The 27003-nt window shown below is 35.1% G+C and overlaps 5 protein-coding genes across 8 annotated transcripts; 3 read left to right on the top strand and 2 right to left on the bottom strand.

Moving 5' to 3' along the window:
• The first annotated feature begins 250 nt into the window (after nucleotides 1–250).
• LOC140825036 (tocopherol cyclase, chloroplastic-like) lies at nucleotides 251–5639 on the top strand. Of its 2 annotated transcripts, none has more exons than XM_073186509.1 (10): nucleotides 251–678; nucleotides 1638–1882; nucleotides 2475–2554; nucleotides 2875–2951; nucleotides 3698–3867; nucleotides 4180–4277; nucleotides 4519–4626; nucleotides 4847–4963; nucleotides 5110–5259; nucleotides 5354–5639. In XM_073186509.1, the coding sequence occupies exons 1-10, from the start codon at nucleotides 404–406 to the stop codon at nucleotides 5528–5530; spliced, it is 1497 nt and encodes a 498-aa protein (XP_073042610.1). In that variant the 5' UTR covers nucleotides 251–403; the 3' UTR covers nucleotides 5531–5639. The 2 variants fall into 2 exon arrangements, with proteins under 2 accessions (XP_073042610.1, XP_073042611.1); XM_073186510.1 differs by lacking the exon at nucleotides 251–678 and adding an exon at nucleotides 715–889.
• Nucleotides 5640–8551: 2912 nt separating this feature from the next.
• On the bottom strand, nucleotides 8552–12089 carry LOC140825034 (carotenoid 9,10(9',10')-cleavage dioxygenase 1-like). 2 transcript variants are annotated; one of them, XM_073186507.1, is made up of 12 exons: nucleotides 11868–12089; nucleotides 11544–11687; nucleotides 11340–11442; nucleotides 10982–11220; nucleotides 10720–10899; nucleotides 10451–10529; nucleotides 10237–10318; nucleotides 9936–9998; nucleotides 9683–9824; nucleotides 9167–9553; nucleotides 8847–9014; nucleotides 8552–8769 (listed from the first exon to the last, which is right to left on the bottom strand). In XM_073186507.1, exons 1-12 carry the CDS (start codon nucleotides 11973–11975, stop codon nucleotides 8662–8664), a joined length of 1803 nt encoding a protein of 600 aa, XP_073042608.1. In that variant the 5' UTR covers nucleotides 11976–12089; the 3' UTR covers nucleotides 8552–8661. The 2 variants fall into 2 exon arrangements, with proteins under 2 accessions (XP_073042608.1, XP_073042607.1); XM_073186506.1 differs by having other exon boundaries at nucleotides 8553–8769; nucleotides 10982–11256; nucleotides 11868–12088.
• Nucleotides 12090–13981: 1892 nt separating this feature from the next.
• LOC140825033 (exosome complex exonuclease RRP46 homolog) lies at nucleotides 13982–17347 on the bottom strand. The gene is made up of 8 exons (XM_073186504.1): nucleotides 17106–17347; nucleotides 16523–16636; nucleotides 15968–16068; nucleotides 15382–15402; nucleotides 14821–14893; nucleotides 14654–14721; nucleotides 14325–14436; nucleotides 13982–14227 (listed from the first exon to the last, which is right to left on the bottom strand). The coding sequence occupies exons 1-8, from the start codon at nucleotides 17209–17211 to the stop codon at nucleotides 14112–14114; spliced, it is 711 nt and encodes a 236-aa protein (XP_073042605.1). The 5' UTR covers nucleotides 17212–17347; the 3' UTR covers nucleotides 13982–14111.
• Nucleotides 17348–17471: 124 nt separating this feature from the next.
• Nucleotides 17472–20716, top strand: LOC140825032 (uncharacterized). Of its 2 annotated transcripts, XM_073186503.1 has the most exons (2): nucleotides 17487–17650; nucleotides 17830–20710. In XM_073186503.1, the coding sequence occupies exon 2, from the start codon at nucleotides 17978–17980 to the stop codon at nucleotides 20279–20281; it is 2304 nt and encodes a 767-aa protein (XP_073042604.1). In that variant the 5' UTR covers nucleotides 17487–17650; nucleotides 17830–17977; the 3' UTR covers nucleotides 20282–20710. The 2 variants fall into 2 exon arrangements, with proteins under 2 accessions (XP_073042603.1, XP_073042604.1); XM_073186502.1 differs by having other exon boundaries at nucleotides 17472–20716.
• A 930-nt stretch (nucleotides 20717–21646) lies between these two features.
• On the top strand, nucleotides 21647–24130 carry LOC140825031 (uncharacterized). Its single transcript, XM_073186501.1, has 4 exons — nucleotides 21647–21969; nucleotides 22609–22716; nucleotides 22806–22876; nucleotides 23760–24130. Exons 1-4 carry the CDS (start codon nucleotides 21793–21795, stop codon nucleotides 24013–24015), a joined length of 612 nt encoding a protein of 203 aa, XP_073042602.1. The 5' UTR covers nucleotides 21647–21792; the 3' UTR covers nucleotides 24016–24130.
• The last annotated feature ends 2873 nt before the right edge of the window (nucleotides 24131–27003 follow it).

The raw sequence follows: 27003 nt of genomic DNA, 5'->3' as shown, positions 1-27003 counted from the left end.
CGAGCGAGAAAATCTAAGTCTCACAAAATTCAACCTCTACAATCACTCTAAAATGATCAAAAAATTGAAAATACCAGGAATTTTGATGTTTCATGGGCAGAAGGGCCTTTATGGCAGAGATGGCTTATTTTTTCAAAAAATATTGAGCACCCATACATGGCAAATATATACTAATCCATTTTTTTTTCCTTCTATTTTCAAGAATATTTTTGGAAGCCAAAATGGTTACGCATCCTATTATATGAAATTTGAATAAACTATGTTCTGTGAATTGGATTGCGCCATGTAAAGCAAATCACCACTTCATCACCACGCCAAGTGTCGAGCCTCGTGTCTATCTTCGCGCTAAAACCCACCCACCGAGCTAAACCACACCATCCTTCTTTCCTCACAGACTTCATCAATGGAAAATGTGTGTGCATTCGCCAATAATCCATGGATCGTGGCCGTAAATCCTGTTGTTGGTGCAGCAAAACCTCAAGTTTCTCTTGCGGAGCTGCGATTCCGCAGAAGATCACGATACTCAACTGCAATCAAATCCGTATCGACTGCGAACTCTGTTAATCACTCCATGGAAGAGAATCCTGGAGTAAATGTTGATTTTAAGGGGACCGAAGCTGTAGAATCTGTTTACGAACCTACGCCTGCCCATCGTCCTCTTCGAACGCCTCACAGCGGGTAGTTTTTTCCCCTGTGTAAATATATTATATTCAATTATGGTGGTGATTGAGATTCGCCCGCTTTTGATTTGGTCAACTTTCCGCCTTGGGAATGCATGCACTGGGAGAAAGCTAAAAGTTTTGTTGTGAACACTTTGCGCAATCTCCTCTTTAAATTCAATATACTGTAGTGGACTTAGAGAGTTAGAGTTAGCCTCAACTTGTCTAATGTAAGTAAACTGCCGGACCAAGCGATGTATGTTGGTGTGCAAAAATTATGATTGCTCAAATCTTTATTAGTGGATTACATGGCCAACCGTTGCCAACCCAGAACGACAAATGTAGCATACTTTAACATTCTAATTTCTCATACAGTTGTTCTCTACCAAAAATATTTATTTTTAAAATGGGTTATCTTGCAAATGTATTCTATGCTAATAGGTAAGGAATTGATGCTACTGGTGCAAAGAAATTAATTGAATTAGACTGAACGTTTGAGCTTGGCTTAATTTGTTTTCTTTGAGCTAGCTAGATTTTAAGGGAAGAAATATTTCGAGATAATAGTTTAATCTACACATAATAATTATTCTGATCCATCCAAAACAAGGTTAGTCCATCTGGATGGATCAGTGGATTTACGAAGTTAATCGTACTCAATTTACTATTAATACGGTTTAGATATTGCAAGTCTTGTTTGATAATTATATGACACGATTTATGTCGTTCGTCATCATTGCTAGCATGACTTGTTCCTTTTTTCATGACAGACACAATTGTTTCCATTGTAAAAGAAGGTTGTGGTTTTCCTTGTTGTCTTATGGGGTCTTGATGAAATTTCAAACTGATATTGAGTCAATACAAGCTGTATTATATTTATTTATGACCTGGTTGACACTTAAAAATAATTATTACTCGATAAGTGTCGTGTAAAATTGAAATAAAATTTCTTCTGGTAGAATTCTTTACATATCACTGCAGGTACCATTTTGATGGAACCACTCGAAAATTTTTTGAAGGCTGGTATCTCAAGGTCTCGCTACCAGAATTGAGGCAGAGTTTTTGCTTCATGTATTCTGTGCAAAACCCAGCATTCCCCAAGAAATTGAGCAGATTGGAAGAGGAACAATACGGACCTCGATTTACAGGTGTTGGAGCTCAAATTCTGGGGGCAGATGACAAGTATATTTGTCAATATGCAGAAGAATCTCACAACTTTTGGGCGGGTGAGTCTTATTATGATCCGATGAAGCCTGTTAATTTGTAGAGCAATGCCTTTTTTGGTCAAGCAACGCTTAATTTTGTAAGGCTAGCTGTAAAATAAACATTATCTATCTTCATAGAAGCTTCAAAGCCATTGTTGATTTTCAATGCAAGAAAGATTGCATATGATCATGTCCAAATTTTTGTTAGCATTTTGTTGTATCATGCCAATAAGCTCAGTGTTCACTAATTTCATTATACCTTCTTCATGTTGTAAAAGTAATCTGGCAGCACATTTTTGTGCTAATGCTTGTACCCTGTTTCAGATTCTTTTTCAACATCACGGATCACTCATATCTTCCTTTGAATTAGCAAGTAAATTTGCTTTGCGACTTCATCTCACATCCAATCTGTGCTTCTAAACTATCACCAGTACTGTATCTGTTGGTTCTGATACATAGGCCAATTTCCAGTTCTGCGTATTCCATGTATTTTTTCTACTAAATAGTGAACCAACTTCAATAGTACGTGGAATTGTCATAAGTATTTAAGCTCTCTTTCTTCAGATCATGATATAATTTTTTGCAATCTATTTAACATTGTCTCCATTGATAGAAAGAGACGACATGTCACTTGGAAATACGTTTCTAGGTCGTGAGAACATGCTGCCTCCAAAGAAAGAGGTCCCTCCTCAGGTTAGCACGCTTCCCCTTCATTCACTGATATATTTTTTTCTTCTCTTGCTTGATGCATATCAAGATTAATTTGTATTTGGTCAATTTCTTCTTGCAATGATCCAGCATCGAAGTTGCTTGAAACCATTCAGATATTCTCATGCTTCTTTGATTGAATAACCTATTCATTTCTAAAACATATCCTCTTTGATTCTGACCCTACCATCCCACTAACTTTTTTCGAGTGGGGTTTCAAAGGTCTTTTTTCTCACAATGATTTTATCTTAGCAATCATTCTTCGAAGTTCAAAATTTTATTAGTGTGTTGAATTGTTGGTTCAGGAATTCAACCAAAGAATGGTAGAGGGTTTCCAGGTCACCCCACTGTGGCACCAAGGCTTTATTCGTGATGATGGAAGGTAATGCATGTTCCACATGCAAGTTTGTAAATGCTGCATCTTATTTTTTTTATTATGTATATATGTATGTTTTTTATTGAAGTGTCTAAAAGTGGGGTACAACTTTGAAATTCCGAAGAATGACGATAGCTAATTTTAGAGGCTCGGACAACTTTGTATGATTATGTGGATTTAAGTATGATATATGCTGCTTCCAGTGTAACGCCCCAGAATCGACGACTGTCCTCACTGTATCAAGACGGATCTTTCCAGCGTGCTTACGTCGTCACTCACACGCACCTTAGGAAACTTTCCAGGGGGTCACCCATCCCAAAATTGCCTCAAGTCAAGCACGCTTAACTTTGAAGTTCTTATGTGATGAGCTATCGAAAATTTGCAACTTCTTTTCGGTAGCTCATCACATAAAAACTCCAAAGTTAAGCGTGCTTGATTTGGGGCAATTTTGGGATGAGTGACCCCCGGGAAGTTTCCCAGGGTCCGTGTGATTGAGGACATAAGCATGCTGGAAAGATCCGTCTTGATACAGTGAGGACAGTCGTCGAATCTGGGACGTTACATCCAGTCGGTTCACAATAGTTGTTTTTTGCGATCATTTTAAAGTTTCTTTTAAAATCTTGGAATGCAGCACTTGTAAAAGAGAAGCTTTTGCAGTAATTTTTAATAATGCAGTTTCATTGCCTGTGTTTGAATTTATTCGCACATTTGATCATTTAGGTGCTAATGTTTTGGTCTAATTTGTTTCTCAGGACTGATTATGTTAAGATTGTAAAGACTGCTCGCTGGCAGTACAACACACGTCCTGTTTATGGATGGGGAAATGTTGGGTCAAAGCAAAAGTCCACAGCTGGATGGCTTGCTGTATTTCCTGCATTTGGGCCTTATTGGCAAATATGTATGTCACGCGGACTTTCAACAGGTGCTGGTTTGTATTTTCTTTTGCATGAATTGACCGAGATCTTTCTATATTTTGACTAATGTCTTAACTGTGACATAAATATTGATAGAGATCTTTCTATATTTTGATGCACGGGGTTTTTGTTACACTTGGGTGTCGTTGCTAACCTGTTGGGTTTGCCATTTTTGTAGCCAGCCTCTTGGGAAGTAATGATTCATGCTATGGTTCCACATACACCTTTTCAATTTGGTGCTTTTTGTGCGGGTCATGTTGCATATAATTATTTTTCTTCTTGAGATCTCATTTTTATACCCGGATTTGTTATTGTTGTAGGTTGGATTGAGTGGGATGATAAAAGGTACGAGTTCAAAAATGCTCCATCATATTCTGAAAAGAATTGGGGTGTTGGCTTCCCTACAAAGTGGTTCTGGGTACTCGTTTCATGTTCTCGGACTTGTTGCTTGTCATTATTTTTACCTACTTTAACTAAGAAGCAATCTGAATCCAAGATATGTTACAGTTCATGATACCTAATGAATTGTGACTACAACAAAAGACCTTGAAAAGATAATAATCAAAAGGCGGAGATCATGTAATTACTATGGCCTCTAGAGGTTCCTCTTTTTTTTTCTGTCCGGTTTTTAATCAGTGCATGCTTGGCTTTGTCTACAGGTGCAGTGTAATGTCTTTGAAGGTGCAACTGAAGATGTTACTATGACTGCTGCCGGTGGATTGAGACAGCTGCCTGGACTGGGTGAAACTTATGAAAATGCCGCAGTCGTAATCATCTATTTACAAATTTAATATCATTGTTCTATTTAAACGTTCTATTTTTAGTTGCATGAACTATGCTTGATGTGAAAAATTGGTCCAGAAGACGACTGTTTCCATGAAAGAATTCTGGAAGTTATCATTGTGTGCTGTTGTCCATCGATTATTCTATTGGTAGTTCGTGTTATTTCTTGGAAAGTATGATTTATATATCAAATTCTTCATGCAGATTGGAGTTCATTCTGGTGGGACTTTCTATGAGTTTGTACCCTGGAATGGAATGATCAACTGGGAAGTTACTCAATGGGGCCAGTGGTGTATTTCTGCAGATAATGGAATACACGTGGTATGAAACATTTATGTCATTTTTTCCTGATTTCATAAATCTTCACTATGGGTAACCTAGTGTCAGAATACTGTAAGAAATGATCTAGTTTACTTGTTGAATGTCACTGATGGATTCGGTCTAACTTCTTAATCGCATTCGAGCAGGTGGCACTGGAAGCAACGACAAAAGAACCCGATACAACATTACGTGCTCCCACCTCAGAGGCAGGGTTTGCTCCAGCTTGCAGAGACACTTGCTTTGCGCACTTAAGACTCAGATTGTGGGAAAAACGTTACGATGGAATCGAAGGAAAGGTATATCTTTGTTCTTCAATCTGAACTAAATCATATGCAGACCACCAAAATGGTTAGGTAATTCTAAATAATCTTTTTCCTCATCGTTGGTTAGGTTATTTTGGATGTTACAAGTGACATGGCAGCGGTAGAAGTTGGAGGCGGGCCGTGGTGCGAGACATGGAAGGCCAACACTCATACACCGGGGATTCTGAGACGTGCAGTTGCCCTTCCTGTTGATGTAGAAGGATTTTTTAACTTGGTGCCTTCCTTAAGGCCCCCTGGCTTGTAATGATACATGAATTGTAATGCTCAATTTTCTTTATGTTTTTCTTATGGGATACTGCTGTGTAAATGTTTAATATACGAAGATTTTTTAAACAATCCTGCTTAAAAGACCACTTCTGGTGGTGATTTGTTGCTGGCCTTTGGATCATGATGGGTTGGTCTGACTTTCTGCCTGATGAGCCTCCACAAACCCAGCTAGGTCTCCTGGGCCTGATCGGTCAGTGGAGATTGGACCCACTCTGCAGGCACGAGTTTTCATCTGCGGTCTCTTTTATTGAGGTTCTTGTAATAAAATCTTAGCTATAAGGTCTCAGGTTTTGGGATAATATTTGCTGTCTGTATCAGGTTGAAAATCTGATTGTAATAAAATAGCAGCTACAAGTCTCAGATTTTGGGGTAAGGCTTCGGGTTCGATGTTTTCGTAATCAAAATGTGATAAAAATCCAGCTAAATGAAATATTGGGTTGCATTATGACCTAATTCAATTTAAACATGGAGTAAAGTTTTGAACAAATTATAAATTCAGATTAATTAAAACATCATTTCAATAGCTTACTTTAATTCTACTGAACCCATCGAATCATATCACAACCCTAATCGATCATTTTATACTATCCATTGCATCATTTTACTTTCTCAGCTGTATACAATTAAACCACTTACATTTATTATTATTTGTCTCACTGTACTCTTTCGATTATACACAAAATGATCATATATATAGAGCGATCATGAGTGATTATACACAAAATGATCATATATATAGAGCGATCATGAATGAATGATAATATGTACGCTGTTAATACTACTTTTCGCAACGTGCCTGCGTATGCCGTTAATATTCATAAAAAAACAAAATACTAGCGACGGTTTTAGATAAAATCGTCGCATATCAGCGACGGTCCTGAAATTAAACACCGTCGCTAAGATAGCCACGGTCTTAAAATAATGTGAAGGTTTAAAATTTCGCAACGGTTCCAAAAACCGTCGCTAAATTTTGCGTAAATATAAAAAAAAAATTACTTTTATAATTTAATAAATTTTAATAAAAAATTATATTAAAAAAATTAACCAAAAATTGAAACAAAAACAGGTATCTAAATCGAAATTAATGTTATTTAACAAGAGAAAAATTATAAGTGTTGTTAACTGATGTGGAAGATAATGGAATGGAGATCTGCTTTAAATAGATAATTGGCGCTTTGTTGCGACGGTTTGTAAGTAAATCGTCGCCGATTTATGTCTATTAGCGACGGTTAACCGTCGCCGATTTACATCGGCAACGGTTTTTGTAAGCCGTTGCTAAATGTGGCCTTAAATCGAAATTCAAACTTATTTTCCGCAGCCGTCGCCGATGAAATCGGCGACGGTTTTAGATAACCGTCGCTAAATGTGGCCTTAAATCGAAATTCGAGCTAATTTTCGGCATCGTGCTAATAATATGCATGCCGTGAATAATACTATTAACGGCGTGCGATTAATGTACACCGTTAATGTCTGAATACGATTTTTTTTTAAAAAAATGATTTATTTTTAACAGCACACATAAACTTACACGTCGTTAATAATATTATTAACGGCGTGCGTTTATTGTGCGTTGTTAATACATTTAATTTATTAACAGCGCACAAAAAGACATGCTGCAAATATCACTATCCACGGCGTGCGTTTAATGCACGCCGTCCATAGTAATATCCGCAGCGTGCTTTTAATGCACACTGTTCATAGTATCAAGTTACTATCCGCAGCGGGCTTTATATGCACGCCGTCGATAGTACTATCCGCAGCGTTCTTTTAATGCACGCCGTTAATAGTATCAAGTGCGACACTATTAACGGCGCACAGGTGGGTGCACGCCGTGAAAAGTAGTACTCGTAGCCAATGTTTTCAAAACCGGACCGGACCGGCCGGTTGGACCGGTTCAACCGCGAACCGGTCTCCAGACCGGTCCGGACATAAATAAAAACCCGGAAAACAGGTTTAACCGGAAAAAACCGGTTAAAACCCGGTTCAACCGGAAAAACCGGAAACCGGCCGGTCTTCAGGAACCGGCCGGGTCTGTGAAATTATAAAAAAAATTGCCCAGAGATCGGCGACGGTTATTTCAAAATCCGTCGCTATATAGCGACGGTTTGAAAACAAACCGTCGCTAAATAGCGACGGTTTTTACTTTTTTTTAATAGAAACTTGATGTTTACTACTTTTTTTATAATTAATCTTGATGTTTACTCGGGCACTTAAACTTGGTCATCACTATTTGATTACATTTTTTAATAAGAAACTTGATGTTTACTACTTTTTTATAATTAATCTTGATGTTTACTTGGGCACTTAAATTTGGTCATCACTATTTGGTTACATGTTATGTGTAATTTGGATTTTTGAATTTGAAAAGTGATGTTTATTTTGATATTTGTTGTAATTTTCATCTTAAAAATTAAATAAAAACTATAAAAATATAAATAATCAATATTTTACTATTTTATTTATTATATAAAATAAATAAAATATTAATTTTATTGATCCGGTCGAACCGGTTGAACCGGTTGAACCATTTTTTAAGGCTTGACCGGTTCGATTAACGGTCCGGTTATAAAAACACTGCTCGTAGCGTGCTTTTAATGCACGCTGTTGATGACGTGGTGCGGAAAGTCTTTTTTCTTGTAGTGCGGGTTCGATGTTTTCGTAATCAAAATGTGATAAAAATCCAGCTAAATGAAATATTGGGTTGCATTATGACCTAATTCAATTTAAACATGGAGTAAAGTTTTGAACAAATTATAAATTCAGATTAATTAAAACATCATTTCAATAGCTTACTTTAATTCTACTGAACCCATCGAATCATATCACAACCCTAATCGATCATTTTATACCATCCATTGCATCATTTTACTTTCTCAGCTATACGCAATATACAATTAAACCACTTACATTTATTATTATTTGTCTCACTGTACTCTTTCGATTATACACAAATGATCATATATATAGAGCGATCAGGAATGAATGATAATATGTTATGTTTAATGATTATTTGTCTTTATAGGCAATAAAAACTAATTAAAATTATGCTCAAATCCCATTATTAAGGGGTCCTTATATCGGATATATATCGAAATTTCCACATCCATGTTATCCCGACGGTGCAAAATATCCGTGAAATCCATAGGGCACTCTACTTGGTAATGGAATTTTGGCCGCGGGTTCTCTTGAAAATTGTTTTGCGTCCACAATATACACCTGCAAAATTAATTAAAATTTTTTTTAAAAAAACATTGATTAAACTAAATATAATATATTTTCATATTATTCAGTACCTCAGATTTATTTGTATCTTCATTATGCACGAAAGTGATGATCCACCCTTCATCTTCTTCAGTGGATCCAGATTTAGCAACAAAAGCAGACCCTGAACAATATGTATTCTTCGGAAACATATGATATTCAATTTTTACCATATTTTCTGCGCTTTGATTCTCCTCACTCTGATCAATATATAGATGACATAATGATTTTTCACTATATATATATAATTTTTTTATAAAGTTATACGTTAAATGAAACAAAAATGTCTGCTAACAAATTGTATGTATTATACAAGAAAACATGCATTATTAATTTGTTTACTATAAATTACCTTGTAAACTTCAACTTTTGATCTCTCGTCGAGATAAAGTTTTGCCAGGCCTGAATATTTTGCCATTCCTGCTTCGGAGCTTGCTGTAGAATCGACAATCTGTGCGTAAGCGAATCTATTCTTAACGCCCGTAAAATTAGGGTTTATCATCGGAAAATCGATGGCGAATTCAGTTCCGGTGAGGTGTCCTTGTCTGGTAACCTCTCCTGTTTTCATGTTCAATCTCCATTCATAAGCCCGGGAGAAGAGTTTCCCTTCATCATCATCATCTTCTTCTTCCACCAAGTCGACGTGCTTGAATCCCTTTGAGAACCATTCCAACTTGTTCCTCCCTAAATCGGGCCCTGGAATGATTGACTCTCGTGCTCTACAAGTCATCACCACAACCTGCAAAACCTTAAACTATAACATTTTTCACGAGATAAATATATAATCAGTCGAAGACTGCGTGAGATGTTTAGTCAATAGTTAAATAAATCCTCTAGCCCCATTATATATATATATAAAAAAATTTACCTCATTATCGCCGATCTCGTAACAGTTGATCACATGAAATGAGCAATGGGGTTCGACTTGGAACCATTTGACTGAATCGGCATCACCATAACGAGGCAATATTCCTATTCTTGAATATCCTTCTTTCTCATACTTTATCAACCTATAATTTTAAATAAATATTTCTAAAAATTATTATTTATATATAAATTCAACCTATATGTAAAATTATTGTGTATTGTCAAAAAAAAATTACAATGTCAGTAAAACTTACGAGCCTCCTCGTAGAACCCGATTCAAGTCTACGATCAGTGGAAAATCCAATATCACATTGTACCTGAGAACATGCATTAAATTAATTATATATTTATATGCATGCATTATTTTTCACCATGCATGTAAATGTTTTTATCACCATGCAGCCTGCAGCAACATTAGCATATTCAAGACTATTTTGGGAAGCAACAGAGATATTCGAGATGATTTAGAGATATTCGAGATGATTTAAGTACGTAAATTTTGCATAAAATTCGATTACAACAAAACTCGTGCAAAAACATGAGATAGACGATCACCTTCTAGTGACCCCGAGATCATGGGTAAGGATACTTCGGTTGAATTTGAGATCCACCTTGTGTAATAGTCGTGACCCGTCGGCTTAGGCCAAGAAGAGAATATTTTACATATTAGTACTCTATTGGACCAAATGTCTTAATAGAATTTATGAGTAACATATATATATATATATAGATATATGTTTCGACATTAATTTGTATTTATTTAATGTACCTGAGATGACACCTAGTTCAAAATAAGGTTTTTGGGCATCAGCTCCCATTGTAACAAGCTCACCTGTTCCTGGAGCTTTCTGTGTTCCTCAAACATAAACCTCATATATATAAATATTTGCAACATACTTTAATATAGATATAGAATGCAGTACGTCGTCGTAAATTCACATGCAAGAGAATATAAATAGAATAGTCCTTATAAAAATGATCCATTAATTCATCGTCCAGTCTTATTTGCATGAGCCAGGCTATCTGGTTAATAAGTACCTTCGGATGACTTGTGAATGGGCGAGTCCAAGCTCCATTAACGTCCCAGTCGCCTAAAGTTTCGAGCGTTTTGATATCAAATTCTTGAGGCACATAATTCTCAGCAATGGAGTAAAATTTTCCTGCATGCTCAATTATATTGGTATTGCTCATGATCTTGTTTGGCATGCCATATCTTAGCTGCAACATATCAAAAGTTTGACTCATTTCTCCGATCGATCAGTTAATTTTCTGCACATACAAATACTAGTCCATAGTCTACCAGATTAAGAATGAAACTTGATATAACAGCAGATGGATTCCCTTCCACAGCTGGTAGAAAGCATGGCTTATTCCTCTCTTTTTCGATTTTAAAAGTGGACGTCTCGACGTATCTGTTATTGTAAATTATCTTCCAGCCACCGCCATCATGTTCAGCGGTGCGATCTTTATTGAAATACAAAGCATGAAGCATTCCTTCTCCTTCAACCCACACACTACTTGTTTTTCCAAACACGGATTCTGCAGATTGAGATTCTCTAAATAAAGGGTTGGATCCTGAAAATTTACTAACATTTCAGTTTAAAAGAAAGATCAAGCAATGTGACCGATGCATTTACATGACTACGGTCTACGAGTACCGTTTCTTATGTAAACGCCCTCTGGAAAACCATCTGGTATACTTCCTTGGACATAGATCAGATTAACAGCTTCTCCTATTTCTTCTACTGGGGCAAAGTTGCTCTTGTATATATAATTGGCGTATATAAATAAATAATCAGTATTCAGTATAAGAAATAAACTTATAAATCAACTCTGCCAGTTATTGAAAATTAAGTATGTACCTGAGAAGGGAGCAATGGCTGTTCAACAAACTCAAAAACCAGATCAACAAAAGAGTCTAACAATCTAACAGGAGCCTCTTTAATTATTTTCGGGGCATCCCTTATTCCGACTGAGTTGTTGTCCTTTAAATCTCTCAGCAACGGCTGCAGAGGTCACCAAATCCACAATGACTGTGTCAAATATTCACATATATATATATATATATATATATATATATATATATATATATGTGTGTGTGTGTGTGTGTGTGTTGAATCAAAGTCATGAATTTCTGTGTTCGCTTCAAATTACGGAGCAAAACATGACACGATATACGTACGTACCTTGAAAAAAGATGGGATTGGGAATTCGAATGAGCCGAATCTGTGAGATAAAGGAGTTGATCTGTGTGTGCAGACGGTAGATTGGAAAGACCGAGTGTAAGTCATCATGTTTTTCTTTAACTATCGGTACCCAATATCACTCACTTATATGTCTGGCAAAATAACGCGAATGGTGAGTGTGGTTGCTGGTCAAATACGTTGATCATTTATGGAGGTTGGAATAGACGGACCAAACACGTACATTGAGAGAACTCTCTCCTCGTTTCATGTCCTCCCGTTCTCAACATTTCAATAATTTTATAGTATACGAGCGTTTACTTCCATAATATTCGTGAAATGTTACTTCTCCGATATCAAAAAAATGTGCGTTCTCTTTAAAAACATTATGCGTTGGATTTATGATGAACTCGATTATATGGTCAAGCAAGAAATCAAAATTTGATTCACTTGTTTTGGAAGCACACAAAAATATCACACAAGTTGTAAATTTGAGAAACAGATTAGAGCATCATTTTCATTATTTGTTTGTTCTGGTTGGCTTCTTCACTCGAATTGGCTACTTTGAAATAAACAAAGCTAGACTATTTAAATTTATTGCAGTTTGGCCGTCAAAACTTATGACCCGAGGTTAGTACCATTATGCATGTGATAATAATCAATTACATTTCTACCAAAATGTAATATTTTCTTGTTTCAACAACACCAAGAATAATATAATCAGCTAGAGATGCACGTGATTCAATAAATTAAAAAAATCTTAAATTATACATATATTTTTTATTTAAAAAAGCGCTGCTACAAACTATTTTAATACTCTAATTCGGTGAATTCAATTCACATTACACCAAACAAATAAAAAAAAGAATTAAAATGTTCTTACGTACGTGATATATAATATATATAGACTTTTAACCAATAAAAATTTATTGATTTAATTTTGGATTTCTACGAAGAACATTCTAAAATGCGTCATCCAACAAATTAGATGTAGATGAATGGTTATGGCTTGTGTCTGTTAATTTATTTTTAAAAAACTTTTACGAGCATTTAGACATATTAATGGTAAAATGAAATTGAATTTTGGGAATGTATGAGATATTCAAATTCAAACTATATAAACACATCAAACTACTTGCATTGGTGCCAGTCTAACCTAATACCTAACCTAATCTAATATCTAATCTCGTTTAATGTTATTAGGCCGTGTTTACTTAAGGAATAGGACTATTAACCCCAATTAATATGAGTTTGCATGCCTAAAGTTTGAATTGTTGATTGTCTTAATTTTCTAGATTTGTCAAAATTCATGTAGGGGCATTAGCGTCTTTTCCGGATATTTTGGTTAGGATATTTTAATTCATTGTATTTGTACGTAGTTGATTATTTTCTAGGATAGTTTTATTAATTGCAATTTTAGTTGTGCAGTTTCATGTATATTGCATTAGTTGTAGACATTTCTTTATTTATGTTCAAATATTTGTAGGAGTATAATAATTTTTGATTAATTTTATTTTGTTTTGGATATAGACGCATAAAAAATGGTAAATTATTCAATATTTAGAAGTATATGTATAAATCTTGTTTACTATTGTATATAATAAATATTTTTTTTATATAAAAAAACGATATATATATATATATGATAGGATACATTTTATTAAGCATCAACGGTAGGCATTTTTTTATGTTCAAATATTTGTAGGAGTAAAAAGCAATAACGAAATAGGGTGGTAATGAGATTGATCACAAGAGAAATGTTTTGCCCTTTATGAAGGTACAAGATATAAAGAGATGGATATTAGATATGTATAGATAGCCATGTCGAATCAAAGAAGTCAAATTATTTGAAAGTAGTTAAAATTATGAAATAAAATATTTGAATATATATATATATATATATATATATATATATATATATATATATATATATATATATATATGTTAATTTTCAAAGTTAATACCTAATCAATTAAATGCCAAAATGTTGAATACAGTGAATTTTCTATTTTATTTAATTTATTTTTTTTCCAATCACAATGCAATGCATGTGTATTTTCCTAGTAACCCAAAATGCTCATAATCTCATAGCAAATAATAATTAATTTAACACGATAAAGAGTGAAACCAAAGCTTCTGACATTATGCACTGAAAGTTACATTGCCTTAAAGAGTACAACAGAACGTCTGGGCTCCAGAGAATTAGAAAATCAGAGGCAATACAATAACAATTAGATGTGATCGATCTCAACCAGCAACAGATTGGTTACTAGGTGATTGTGACTGTAATTTCTTTTTAAGAATATTAGACAGCGGTGCGACAGCGGCTCGACCGTGTTTTACACATTGAAAGTAATCATCAACTGTAAAAATCAGACACATGAAAAAGAAAAATGAAAGTCAGCGTGTAGAGATGCATGATATCATTCCTATTACTCGAATGAATGGTAAAACAACAACCTGTCATCACACCATGTGAAAGAGAGGTAATAATCCCATCTTCCTTTGATCCTTCAGGCAGCACTGATTGAACCGGGCTAGGGAAAACCAGATGTACTAATGCCTTCATTCTCTGCCATAAAACCAAAAAAGATGTTCGAGGAGACCAGCAGTAAGTAATAAACACACACAGATAATGAACATTGAACTAGGGTCATTTTAATTTTATTATCTATCACAGAAAGTTCAAAAGATAATAGCACCAACACAAGTCACGTGATTCCCATTGCAGTAACTTGCAAAATTCCATTTTCAGAAAATTTAGTTAAAAAAAGGTACAGCTGAAATACCTGCTCTTCCATCTTGTTAGGGTCCAAAATAATACGCTCATTTTCCACCAGACAACAACAAATGGCAACTGCGACACTTAATGGTTAACCGCTAATAATTCATATAATTTAGTAAGGCTGGATTAGATCAGAGCACAAAGATGAAGAAAAGGCATGTATTGGATTACCAGCAAGATACTTCAAAGGGATTCCAGCATCTACAAGGGCAGTGCATGCTGCATGTATTGCACACGGAAGAAGCTTGCAAGAGCTTAGTTAAGGAAGTTTGGAGTAAACAGGAAAGAAATACACATCGTATTGTTGTTGCTAAAAGATTGCATAATTTCTCTCCGATGCTAGAGTTAGATAATTGCCCATTTCAAAGTTTGGAGAAAACAGGAAAGAAATACACAATATTGTTGTTGCTAAAAGATTGCATAATTTCTCTCCGATGCTAGAGATAGATAATTGCCAATTTCTACCCTATCAAATGAGCTCGGAAGAAGAAACAGAGTGAAGGGCAATATCTCTACGGAATGGTATGATCAAATTTTTTTATGGAGTAAAGAAAGAAAAACCATCGGAAACCTGAAAAACATAGCTTCAAACCAAGAACAAAGGGGGAAAGCAGGTTCCCCTAACATACCCTGAAAATACAGTAAAATCCAGTGGAGCAAAACGGCAGATTCACAATCCAATTCACTGTTTTGATATTGCATATAAAAAGAAGAATGATTGAAAAAGGATACTGAACCATCATCATGGACAACCTGTTAGATGGGTAATCCACGCAATAAGTTTGATGATAAACTGATAATGCACGTAGAGCAAAGAATAAATATTGTAGCAAATGACAGACTAAAAATTCACATGAAAGAGAGAGATGCTTTAGGCACTAAAACAAATTATGGACTGAAACAGTTTCAAATGTGTTGTTTAGTACCCAGTTTAGCTATCTCCATACACCTGGTGATTGTATTCTGCTAAACCCCCTGCTAAACCGTTCGTGTTTAAATTCATAATGGCTTAAGAGCGTGAGAATCTTAGACAGAAAATTTGTTAGCTCAACGTGGTCAGAATTCGCCCGTCACAAAACTAGTTCTCTCAAATTAATCACAAAACTGTGACCGGTAAATTAACGAATATATTTCCAATAAAATTACCTATTTCTTAATCATGTGATCACATTTTATCAAGTATAGGAAAGTCAACTGTGTTGAGATGGAATAACACTAAAGCAAAGTAAAATTTGATTTATGACGCCAATATTTCAGAAACTCATTAGGAAGGAGATAGGACAAGCCACTTTTTTACTTCACTGACCATTTGCCTCACCTGAATTATAATTGATGTTGTGGTATTTGGGTGAGCAGTCAAAAGGCAAATATTTTGCAATGTTCTTTTCAGTATCATCTCAAACTCCTTATCTGCTTTTCCTGAAAAAGTAGATGTTCTTATTAAACTTGAACATTGAAAGTTGGAAACTACAGTATATCAGGTATCAACCACATTTATAAACCCTATATTTATACAAATTCCAGCATTCATATAGATTTCAATTGGAAAATAAAGGTTGATGCAAACCTAATTTGAAAATTTTTGACCCAAGGTCAAGAAGTCAAATGGGATATAATCGGACATATTTTAGCTTTACTTCGAGGATGATAATCTAGTAAGGAAAGAAAACAACAGGAATCCTCAGCAAAAATTTTCAGTTGCGGTAAACATAATAAGTAAAAATTTTATTAGTAAAAAGGAACGGGTTCTGCTGTGTATTTAACATTTAGTAAGTAATGCCAGCTTCTTAAACTATTTTCCTTTGCCAACCACATGGTTATCCTAACCAGAAAATCAATGCCAACTTTGAGGAAAATACTAGAAGTAGCTCACCAATCTGCCCAATTTTAGGCTTCCAAATGACCTCAAGACATGCTTTTTCAGGATTTTCGTTCTTTTTCGTCCCAGCTTTTGGCCCATAAACAGCAGCAAGAACTCTGGTTTCCCCTAGGACAACCAAAAACCTTAATACTCGGAGATAAAAAGAACCATAATATCAATAATGCAGTCAACACTTAGTGACCAAGGAGGCTCGACTCGTGACATTTCAATTTTCAACAACCATTTTCCCTAGCCAACAAATAAATCAAGTACAGGACAGCGTTTGCTCAAAACCATTAAAACTACTCTATTATATTATTTCACAAGTAACGGAAACATTCATCGGGTCCACGAGCGGATGCCGGTAGGTATGATCCTTCCATGAAATTTCATACATATTAATTCAAAAAAAAATTGCAACTTTAACACCACCCCCCCCACCAAAAAAAAACACATTAAGAGGGAACAGGTCTAGATAACGAAATACGCATCAAACAATGTATCAGTTACAGAATTGCAAGTGAACCCATTAAGCGGAAAAGAACTTGACATTAAGGAGGCAAGAGTAGGGTGGGTCCTGAATAGGCAATTGTACCATGAGAACAGCTACCAGAACCATGAGCTCGATTCAGAACGTTGCGGGAACAATCCAGTGGTCTCAATTGGTTGGCTCCACGTCCACCTTCTCGCTCTAAATCCATGTCTCGGTGTTATCAAGAAAATGTTGTTTGATCTGGGAGTAGGGTTTAGCTAGGGTTTGATGGATACCCAGATAAGTCTATCGGGTTTCGGGGCGGAACGGTAGCCCGAGGAGCTCTGAAATTCCGTCAGATAAAAGCATGTGGTGGTGCATAGGTGGTAAATTGTTAGGGCCGGGAATAAACCAGATCTGACAAGTCCACAATTCTTACTTGGACCATATAAATTAGGCCCATAGATCAGCCCATGTCATTGTCTTACTTGACCAAGTTCCGCCCACTTTATTTAAGTGGTTAGTCAACGTTGCCAAAAGGCAGCTGTAAAGCCCATAAGCTAAAACCCTCCTCCTCCGACACATTCTCTGGAGATCGATCGCCGGCGAGTTCTGCGGCGAGCTTCTGGATGATTGATACTTTGCGCCTTGTGCATAGAAATCGCAAGGTTCGGTACTGGTGGCCGCTTTCTCTCTCCCTCAGCTCACAAGCTTTTACACACTTCCTCTCTCTTCGTTTCTCTAAGCTAAGAAACTATCATTCCATTCAAACTGATCATTCTAACAGCTCAACGTTACGTTATGTTGGTCCAAAATTCGATTTTCTTCTACAATTTTCGCCTTTCAGGGGTTGTTGCAGCTCGTTCAACATTCCGATTAATTCCAACGAGAGGCGTAAACTCACCGTTGGAATTTCAAGAATTATCAAACAGCGAAAAGGGTATCTTTTACAGGAATTTTCTTGCGGTTTCTGCCCTTTTATCCTTGTGAAAATAATGAAACTGCTTGTAAATAGGGAGGTGGGGGTTGCGTTTTTCAAAGTTGTATTTCAAGACACTTCAGAAATCATAGTTCAAAAATGTTGTATTGCTGTGCATTTATTAGTGAATGAATACCTTAGACTTCTGGCTCAAGATTTGCTGACATGGGTGATTAGGAGAATAGGGAAAGTTAGGAGTTATGAGGTTGTGTGGAGACAGCACTATAAAAGTGAATCAGATTTTTTTATTCTTGATTCATTTATGCGCTCTTTTACCAATGTGGGGATGGGATCCTGTGCGTTGGAGGTTTTGTATAGGATTTGGGAGGTTGGTTGTAAACCGAGTTTATCAGCAGTATGCGAGCTAATAAAGTTGTTGCTGAGAATTGGTGATTATGGTAGTGTGTGGAAGTTGTTGAGCTGTATGATCCATAAAGGACCTCGACCCTCAATTTATGTTTACAATGCGGCGATTCTTGGCTTTTGTAGAAGAGGGTTTGTTAGGGTTGGAGAAAGTTTACTACAATTGATGAGGAAGTTTGGCTGTGAGCCGGATGTGTATACATATAACATTTTGATCAATGCTTACTGTGTCGGGGGCAAAAGTTTGGATGCGCTTTATTTGGTGAATTTGATGATTGAAAATGGTTGCTACCCAAGTAGTGCAACGTGTGGGACAGTTATTAATGCCTTTTGCAAGGAGGGTAACGTTACGGAAGCAAGAAAAATATTTGATGGGATGCTGGACATGGGTGTGTTCCCAACCACTGCATTGTACAATTCTTTGATGGATGGTTATGTTAAGACAAGAGAAATTAGTCAGGCAGATATGCTTTATGAAGACATGAGGACCAAGGAGGTGGCCCCTGATATTATCACTTTTAACATTTTAGTTTCAGGGCATTACAAGTACGGAAAGGAGGAGGATGGGGACAGATTTCTGAAGGACTTTTCGATGATGGAAGTGGTTCCCGATTGTTCATTGATTGATGTGTCTATTGCAGGACTATGTTGGGCTACAAAACTAGATCAAGCATTGGAATTATTGGAGAATGCATTGGAGAAAGGGATTCCTCTTAGTGTAATGGCATTTAATTCTATCATCGTTGCTTACGGAAAAGTAGGATTATTGGACAAAGCTTTTGAAGTCTATAAGATGATCGTGACATATGGTCTAATTCCTTCAGCTTCCACATATACTTCATTGCTCTTAGGTTTATCAAAAGTGAGAAGGCTCCAGGAAGCCCAAGATCTTATGTATAAGATGATAGAAAAGGGTTATCCGGTCAATAAAGTGGCTTTTACAGTGATTCTAGATGGATATTTTAAGAATGGGGACATGGTGGGAGCTCGGAGGCTGTGGGAAGAAATGGAAATACTGGGAGTGGCTCCTGATGCTGTTGCTTTTTCTACCTTTATCGATGGACTTTCTAAGTCTGGTTTTGTTGAAGAAGCCTATGATATATTATTGAAAATGACTGGAAAAGGACTCGTGCCTAACAATTTTGTTTACAATTCCTTAATTTATGGCTTTTGTAGCAATGGATTACTTAATGAAGCATTGAAGTTGGAAAGGCAGATGAGATGTACAGGCCTGTTACCTGATGTAATCACCTTCAACATTATCATGAATGGGTTCTGCAAACAGAGAAGAATGATGTCAGCCATGCACACCTACATGGCAATGTTCAAACATGGATTAGCCCCAGATATTGTGACTTACAACACTTTGATCAGCGGATACTGCAAGGAGTTTGACATGTTAAATGCGGAAAATGTAGCGAATAGGTTGTATTCTACTGGATGGAAACCAGATATTACAACCTATAACATACAGATTCATGCTTTCTGCAGAAGCCGCAGAATGAATCAAGCTGTACTGATGCTTGATGAGCTTATCTCTGATGGAATAATTCCAGATACTGTTACCTACAACACTCTAATGAATGGAATCTGTTATGATGTACTGGATCGTGCAGTGATCCTGACAGGAAAATTGCTCAAGATGGCCTTTGTTCCAGATTTGGTAACTGTTAACTTACTATTGTCTAATCTACGCAAGCAAGGGCTACCACAGAGGACTGTGATGTGGGGACAAAAGTTGATTGAGATTTCCTTTGAGTTTGACGAAATGACATGTATGATATTGGACAAAGCATATCAGGATCTGCAAGATGATGCTAATCATACAATGGAAATCACTGGGAAATGTCTCTTTCTAGATTTCCTTATGTATATGACATATGATTTGATATGCAGAAGTATGGTTCACCACAGAACAAGATTCAATCCTAATGATTTCATTGGCAATTGCTTATAAATATGACGGAATGTGCCCATCCAATAATTTATAAATTGATACATTCATTGATTTTTCTTTGGTCTATCTTGAGGTCCTGCCAAAATTTGGTCCTGGATCAGAATTCAAAGTAATATTCACCATCTCTCATGATATTTCAAATAGAAAATGGTTTCACTATTTGGAGAAATGAAGCAATGCAAGGTACTCTTTTCAAGTATATTTTGCATTCGTTTACTTCTATTGGGTGATGGCACTTTTCTCCAGCAAGAGAGCTCAAGGCTTTGTGATTATAGCCATTGTTTGAAACAACTGCAACTGTTTGCTTATCAAGGCATGGCTCGAATTCATTCCGTTTAATTGATTCACTTGCAAATCTGTAAGTGCTCATTTGTTTGATGTTTATCTCGTTTCCTGGACCTGTTCCCTGAGTCGTGGGTCGTGTTAAAGTTACTCTTTTTAAAAACAATAGATATGAAATTTCATGAAATGGCCACACCTATTGAAAAATCATCCCGTAAGTTTACTGTAATACTCTCAGGCCTGAAAAAGAGCCTTAGATTACAAATGATTGTTGAAATAATACTTATAATTACTTGTTCTCTACTAACAGACTGTGAATCACTCTAGCTTCTATATTCGATATTTCTGTGTTGTCTTTTCAAATCAGTTTAATTCTTTTACTTTTTGTGGAATATCTATTATCCTGTTTTTGTATCAAATTTATTTTACTACGATTGCCGACGTATAAATTCGAAAATAGGAAATTAATAACTTTCGCTACATACAATCACAAAATGAATGTGACAACAACGAACTCTCCTACACTCACTCTAATCTATTTTGTGTTTTAGCAAACATATTAAAAATGTAATTAGAAAAATAAATACCGACAAATTTTCTATTTATTTATAAAAAATGTAATTCGAAAAATAATCGATGGCTGATTTAGAACCATTCCTTAGTGAAAACGAATATATGGGTTCAATTTTATCTCATGATTTTATAAACATATTGGATTATATATATGAAATGATACCCAAGAACAATTTGTAAACAGACCTCTCAAAATAAAATAAAGTGTTGCATTCAGACTAATTAAATCCTGCTAAAATGTTCACCTCATATACAATAATGGTTCTTATTAATTACAAAAACTTGTGTGACTGATCGTATTTTACGAGACAGATCAATTATTTGGATCGTCAATGAAAAAATATTACTTTTTATTGTGAATATATATAAGATTGACTCGTTTTATAGACATAAATTCTTGATACTATTTCAAAATATAGTTATTCTTTATTAATATATTAGATATGTTTAATTATCGACATTACGTCTTCAAAATTAAAACCTCGTGAAATGTGTCAGTAAAAGTATCCTCGAATCACTCTTCCACTTGTCTCTTTTCCACCTGTCCACTCTTTTTTCCTGAAAAAGAGACAATCCTGACTAGAAAATACGGATTTATCAGATAAAAAAAGGGACGGGTTTTACAAGATTTGAGGATTAAACCCAGAACAAAATCTATGGCAGCTGATACAAAATCAAGCAATTTGGTCAAAGTGAAGCCCGGAATAGGAGATGGGCCATCACCATCTTCGGTAAAATCCAAGATTATTGAATCAAAGAAGAAAGTTTCTGAGATCTCAATCAAGCAATCTGCTCATGCCAAGTACAGATCCACTAATAATGCATCCAAAGTCGTATGTATTGATCTCCAAACTTGTTCCTTTTTCATTATATTTTTCGATTTTGTTCCTCTTTTGCCATCTTTTTATCAATAGAAGCCAAAGCTGAGGTGCCCATTAAATGTAAGGACTAATTTTTTTTTCCTTCCGATTTGGGTTTGTTATTATTTGTACTGTTTTTACCTGAAATCTTGAAAGATTGGTTGGTGCTTTCGTGGATTGAATTTTAATTTGTGTTCTCCCTTTTGCCGTGAGGTGCCCATTTTCAGTAATTGCCGCTTTTTTACCATTGAATTTGAAATCTTTGTTCTTTATATCATTTTGTTGCTGCGGATGTATTTTGATTTGATGAAGCTTATGGTTTACCAAATTAAAGACTTTTTATTTGAGCATGTAAAGCCTCCAAGATCTAATCTTTTTATTTTCTGCGTCGATTATGTTATTTTCCAAATTTAGCCAACATGCGTTCTAGTTTTTGTTAGAAATGGAATTGTTTAATATTGGAATTGGTTGCTCCGGGTTATAATTTTTGAACTACTCTCTGCTAATATGCCCCCGGTGGATGCATCAGGTGTTGATTATTGTCAAGTGTTTATTTTGCACATTCTTATTTTTTTCTCCTGTTGAATTTCAACGTGGCACGAGCAAATGAAGATAAGCAAAACTTCGCGTCAGTCAAAAACTGTTACGAAAACAGTGACCAAAACCAGGGTGAAGAAAGTTTATTCCTTGCCAGGGCAGAAATTTGATGTTCCTGAAGAGGTTCTGTATCAGCTATTTGGTCTTTTGTATCACGAATTATGCCACAACCAGTCCTTACTTTTCTCGATTTTGCTGCTTCTTGTTGACAGAGAGAACCATTGAGGATATTCTATGAATCCTTATCGAAGCAAATACCTTCAAGTGAAATGGCCGAATTTTGGTTAGTTTCTATTCGTGCACAGTGGCTCTTTTGTTTAGAAAAATTTGGAGTGGAAATATCACATGTATATGTAGTTATACTGTGATGGTGGAGATTGCTGTGTTCTTGAAGTTAGGGTTTGATGTCAGTTTTCAAGTAGTTTTCTCTTGTGCAAGGATAAAAATGCATTTTTTGGGTACTGACCAGCTTGTTGGCTCAATGGGGATGGAGGAGCCAACGTTGGTATAAAAATGAAATCAAAGCATGTAACTAAAATCTCAATCTTGCGATGCATATTCCCAGTTACAATAGGTAACTCATCAATGTTTACTATGCTGATTCATAGGATTGACTCCTGGGATATCACATCATATTGACATGAACAAGAACAATGCCACTTCAAGTTTTGTGCGATTTGCATGAACTCTTTCATGGGATTACTACTTCATATACTCGAGTAAAGAATGGAGTGTAATGTAATCTAAAAGTGTAGGAATACGATTAAATAATATCTGTACTAAAATGTCTGTAAGAAACATGTTTGACACTAGATAGTTTGCTGTATAAAGGAATTAATTTCCATCTTGCCGGAACTTTAGCTCTGGAATTCGTGATTTGCAATGATGCTACTTGCCACATCCATCCGTGTTCGTGATCTGTCGGTGATTGTTTGAAAATGCACTTTATTACTGATGTAATGTTTTGCTTCATGGCTTGTATGTTCCTGGGAACTTCAATTTTTTTTTTTCAAGTTGCTTATTCTTATGCTCAAAACTACTCTACGACTATTCCACTTCTTTACATCTGTCTTTTTCCGCTTTTTAATTACTATTCACCTTGTTCTGAACATTCTAATAAACAAGTTGGTCCAAAGAATAGATGGATAATTTTCACATATTTACAGGATGATGGAGCATGGTTTGCTGTCACCCGAACGAGCAAAGAAAGCATTTGAGAAAAAGCAAAGGAAGCAAAAGCAACTTCGAACAGGTAATCCAATAAAATCTCCGCTGCCATCCCGCATATCAAGTAAACCAGAGAGTTCCAAAAAGCCGCAGCAGGTCCCCAAATCCGGTGAAGTTAAACAAAAAAAACGTGTAAATGAAAGTGATGACGAAGATGACGACTTTGTGCTGAGCCACAAGAGGAGAAAGGGGTAAGAAGTATAGCTTGTGTTGCAACTTTGTATCATTATATGTTCTGAATAAATTCAATTTACAATTGAGAACGAGTACCTAAAATTCATATGTGATATGACCGTCTGATTTGGCGACATTCTTTGATTATATAGTTACCACAATAAAAACATTCATAAATTCAGAAATCTTGATCATCCAAATTCTGGTTGCTAGCAAGTGAGATAACAACATACTTGTGAACTCTTAATTCTTGCGTCATCTCTGTTATACTCTCTGCATATTCTCGATGATTCAGTGTCTCTTAAAATCTGGAAAATCCTCAGTTGCTGTTACACTGAGTTAAAATTCCAAAAAACCTTGGACGATTAATTAAAGTTAGAGAAAATATAACAGTCAGATACTTGGTCATAACATTCCTTAGCAGAGTTGCAGGGAGAAGTCGCGGATCTTTGCAACTCGATGTCAAATGTGCATTAACTGGACTGTAACATGACCCTACCCTGTGTATGAAGATTTTTGCAGCACAAAATAGAAAAAACTTGACTGGAAAAGAAGGAGTGAGTGATGTACATGTTTCATATAAATTGATAACTGATCGGTTCAGAAAAAAAAAGGTCATTGAATTTGTAGTTGCATCTAACATGGATGCTACCTGATATCATGTGAATTGTACAGAAAAATATCTGTGGGTTTCATTTAATACTGTAGACAAAGATAGTTTATATGTCTCTGTGTGTGTATATATATATATATTAGAGATTGGTGGCGGAAACAAAGTGGGACTACTTTTATCTGTACGAACCTGAAATTTATTTTAGCTGTCTGTGAACAAATAAGATTTCCCTTTTTTTTAAAAAAATAAAAAATAAAAATAAAAATTCAAGATACAAAAAATCTGAAAAATTGGTCGTTTTATTACCTATTAATAGGCTGACCACCACTGGTACGGGATGATGAGAAGCTAATTACGCAGCGCCAAAAATAATACAATCTTTTCATCGAAAAAATATATGATATAATTTTTCGTTTAGGAAATATGAAATTAATTGAATTCTTGATGTTTCTTCACCAATAAAATGTATTTGAAAGTTCTGTATTATTTGATCTATATACGATGGAAGAAATAAAGAGAAAAAATTCTTTGGTTTTACATTTTATTTTATCGCTATATAATTCTCGATTTTTTTCGAATAAATTTAAAATTGATTCGATACTCTGCTAGCATCTATAAATTTAGATTGCCTATATTCGACTAAGGAAAAAATATATGGTTTTTTAAATAAAGATTTTTTAGAAACTTGTAGTTTAAATTAACCAAGAAACATAACCTTTATTTGATGGTTAAACACGAAACATGCATCATGAAGTGTAAACTAAAAAAGAACGAGTTTTAAAATAATATCACTCTCAATAAAAAGCGATAATGACTAGATTTTAGAAGATTTTGCACGGATACGAATTTCAAACCTCATTCACGCAAAGGGACCCTCCAATTTTGACGTTTGTAAACGATTTTAGCATGTTGTGAAGGTAAAACTAATTTAAATTTCTCCATTAAGATTTATTGTTTTAAATATTTAATTTTCCTTTCTGAATATTAACATTTGGTTAAGTTCAATATGCCCTAATAATATCTCAAGGTTGTCATATTCAGCTCGTGTCTGTGCTACTGCACAATATGCTCTTATAACAACTACATTATATCTGTCATTGCTTTACTGACATAACTGCACAATAGACCCTAATGGTAACTAGTTCATATCCGTCATCGTTTTACGAAAATTGTTAACTAAAGTTGATATATGAGTCTTTTGTAAGTCCTTGTGAAACATTTTGAATTTTCATTTTCAAGCAATGTAGGACAAAGGCATCACAATCACCTCTCATTCAAAACGCGACGTCCTCATCGCAATCTGCCACTAAATCTGCTAGCATTGGAAATCTAGATATGACTCGTATAGGTTCAAGAGTTGACTCTCGTGATGTATCACTTTGCCCCCACAAGTTCAAAAAGTGTCTTCCATCAACGTAGCACATTGTCCTCATAACACTTATTTCTTAGTGTTCTTACCGTGACCATCTACAATACCATACTGTCGTGCCCTGAGGAAGGCTGCACCTGTGCGACTGCATAATGGGTCTTTATAACAACTACTTTGTATCCGACCTTATCTTACGAAAATGGTTCACTCAATTTATTATAGGGTTATATTGTAAGCCCTTATAAATTATTTTTAAACTTTCATTTTCAATCAATGTCGTATAAGAGTATTACAAAATCTATTTCCAACATGTGTTACGTGGAGTCGATGAATTTATATATGATTGAATGCAAGCTTGAGATAATACCTAATGTTAGCATTCTATCATACTACTTTTATTTCGATTAAAATCTAAATGTATTGGATTCTTCATCTCCTATTGATTATTTTTCAAAAAAATATTGATTCAAATATTATATGTGTTTCATAAATTAGTCCATCAAAATAGTAGACGTGATATTTCCACAAAAAACAAAAAATAAGACAACAATGTACATATATGTATGTATATTGCGAACTGTCTCAATTACTTTGATGAATAAAAACAAATATTTTGTCACAATAATTTGATGTATATTATGTTTTTTTAAAAAAAGACTAGCTTCAAAACCCCATCAACATAGGTGTACTCGTATTCAATCTCTATTATATATATATATATAAAAAAATAAAAAAAAAATTGCGCCTTTTGATTCACGCAAAATAAAATATTTCTGTATTCCCTAGACTCACATGTGTTTTTTATATGAAATTCGATAAAAAAAAACATTGAAAATTTGGAACTAATATATGATATTTGAATATTAATTATTTTAGATTTGGTACAAAAGATAAAATTTAAGTATAAAATTTGAACAACAATATCATATCAATGCTTGCTTCATTTATTTGTGTGCTCGAATATCATATATTATTATTAGATCTGAAAGAATTAATACTGAATTGTTGTATATTAGTATCATATTTT

Source organism: Primulina eburnea, chromosome 3 (assembly GCF_022965805.1).
Source record: "Primulina eburnea isolate SZY01 chromosome 3, ASM2296580v1, whole genome shotgun sequence".
NCBI classification, from domain to species: domain Eukaryota; kingdom Viridiplantae; phylum Streptophyta; class Magnoliopsida; order Lamiales; family Gesneriaceae; genus Primulina; species Primulina eburnea.
Note: the sequence above shows the minus strand (reverse complement) of the source record. Positions and strands in the feature narration are given on the sequence as shown.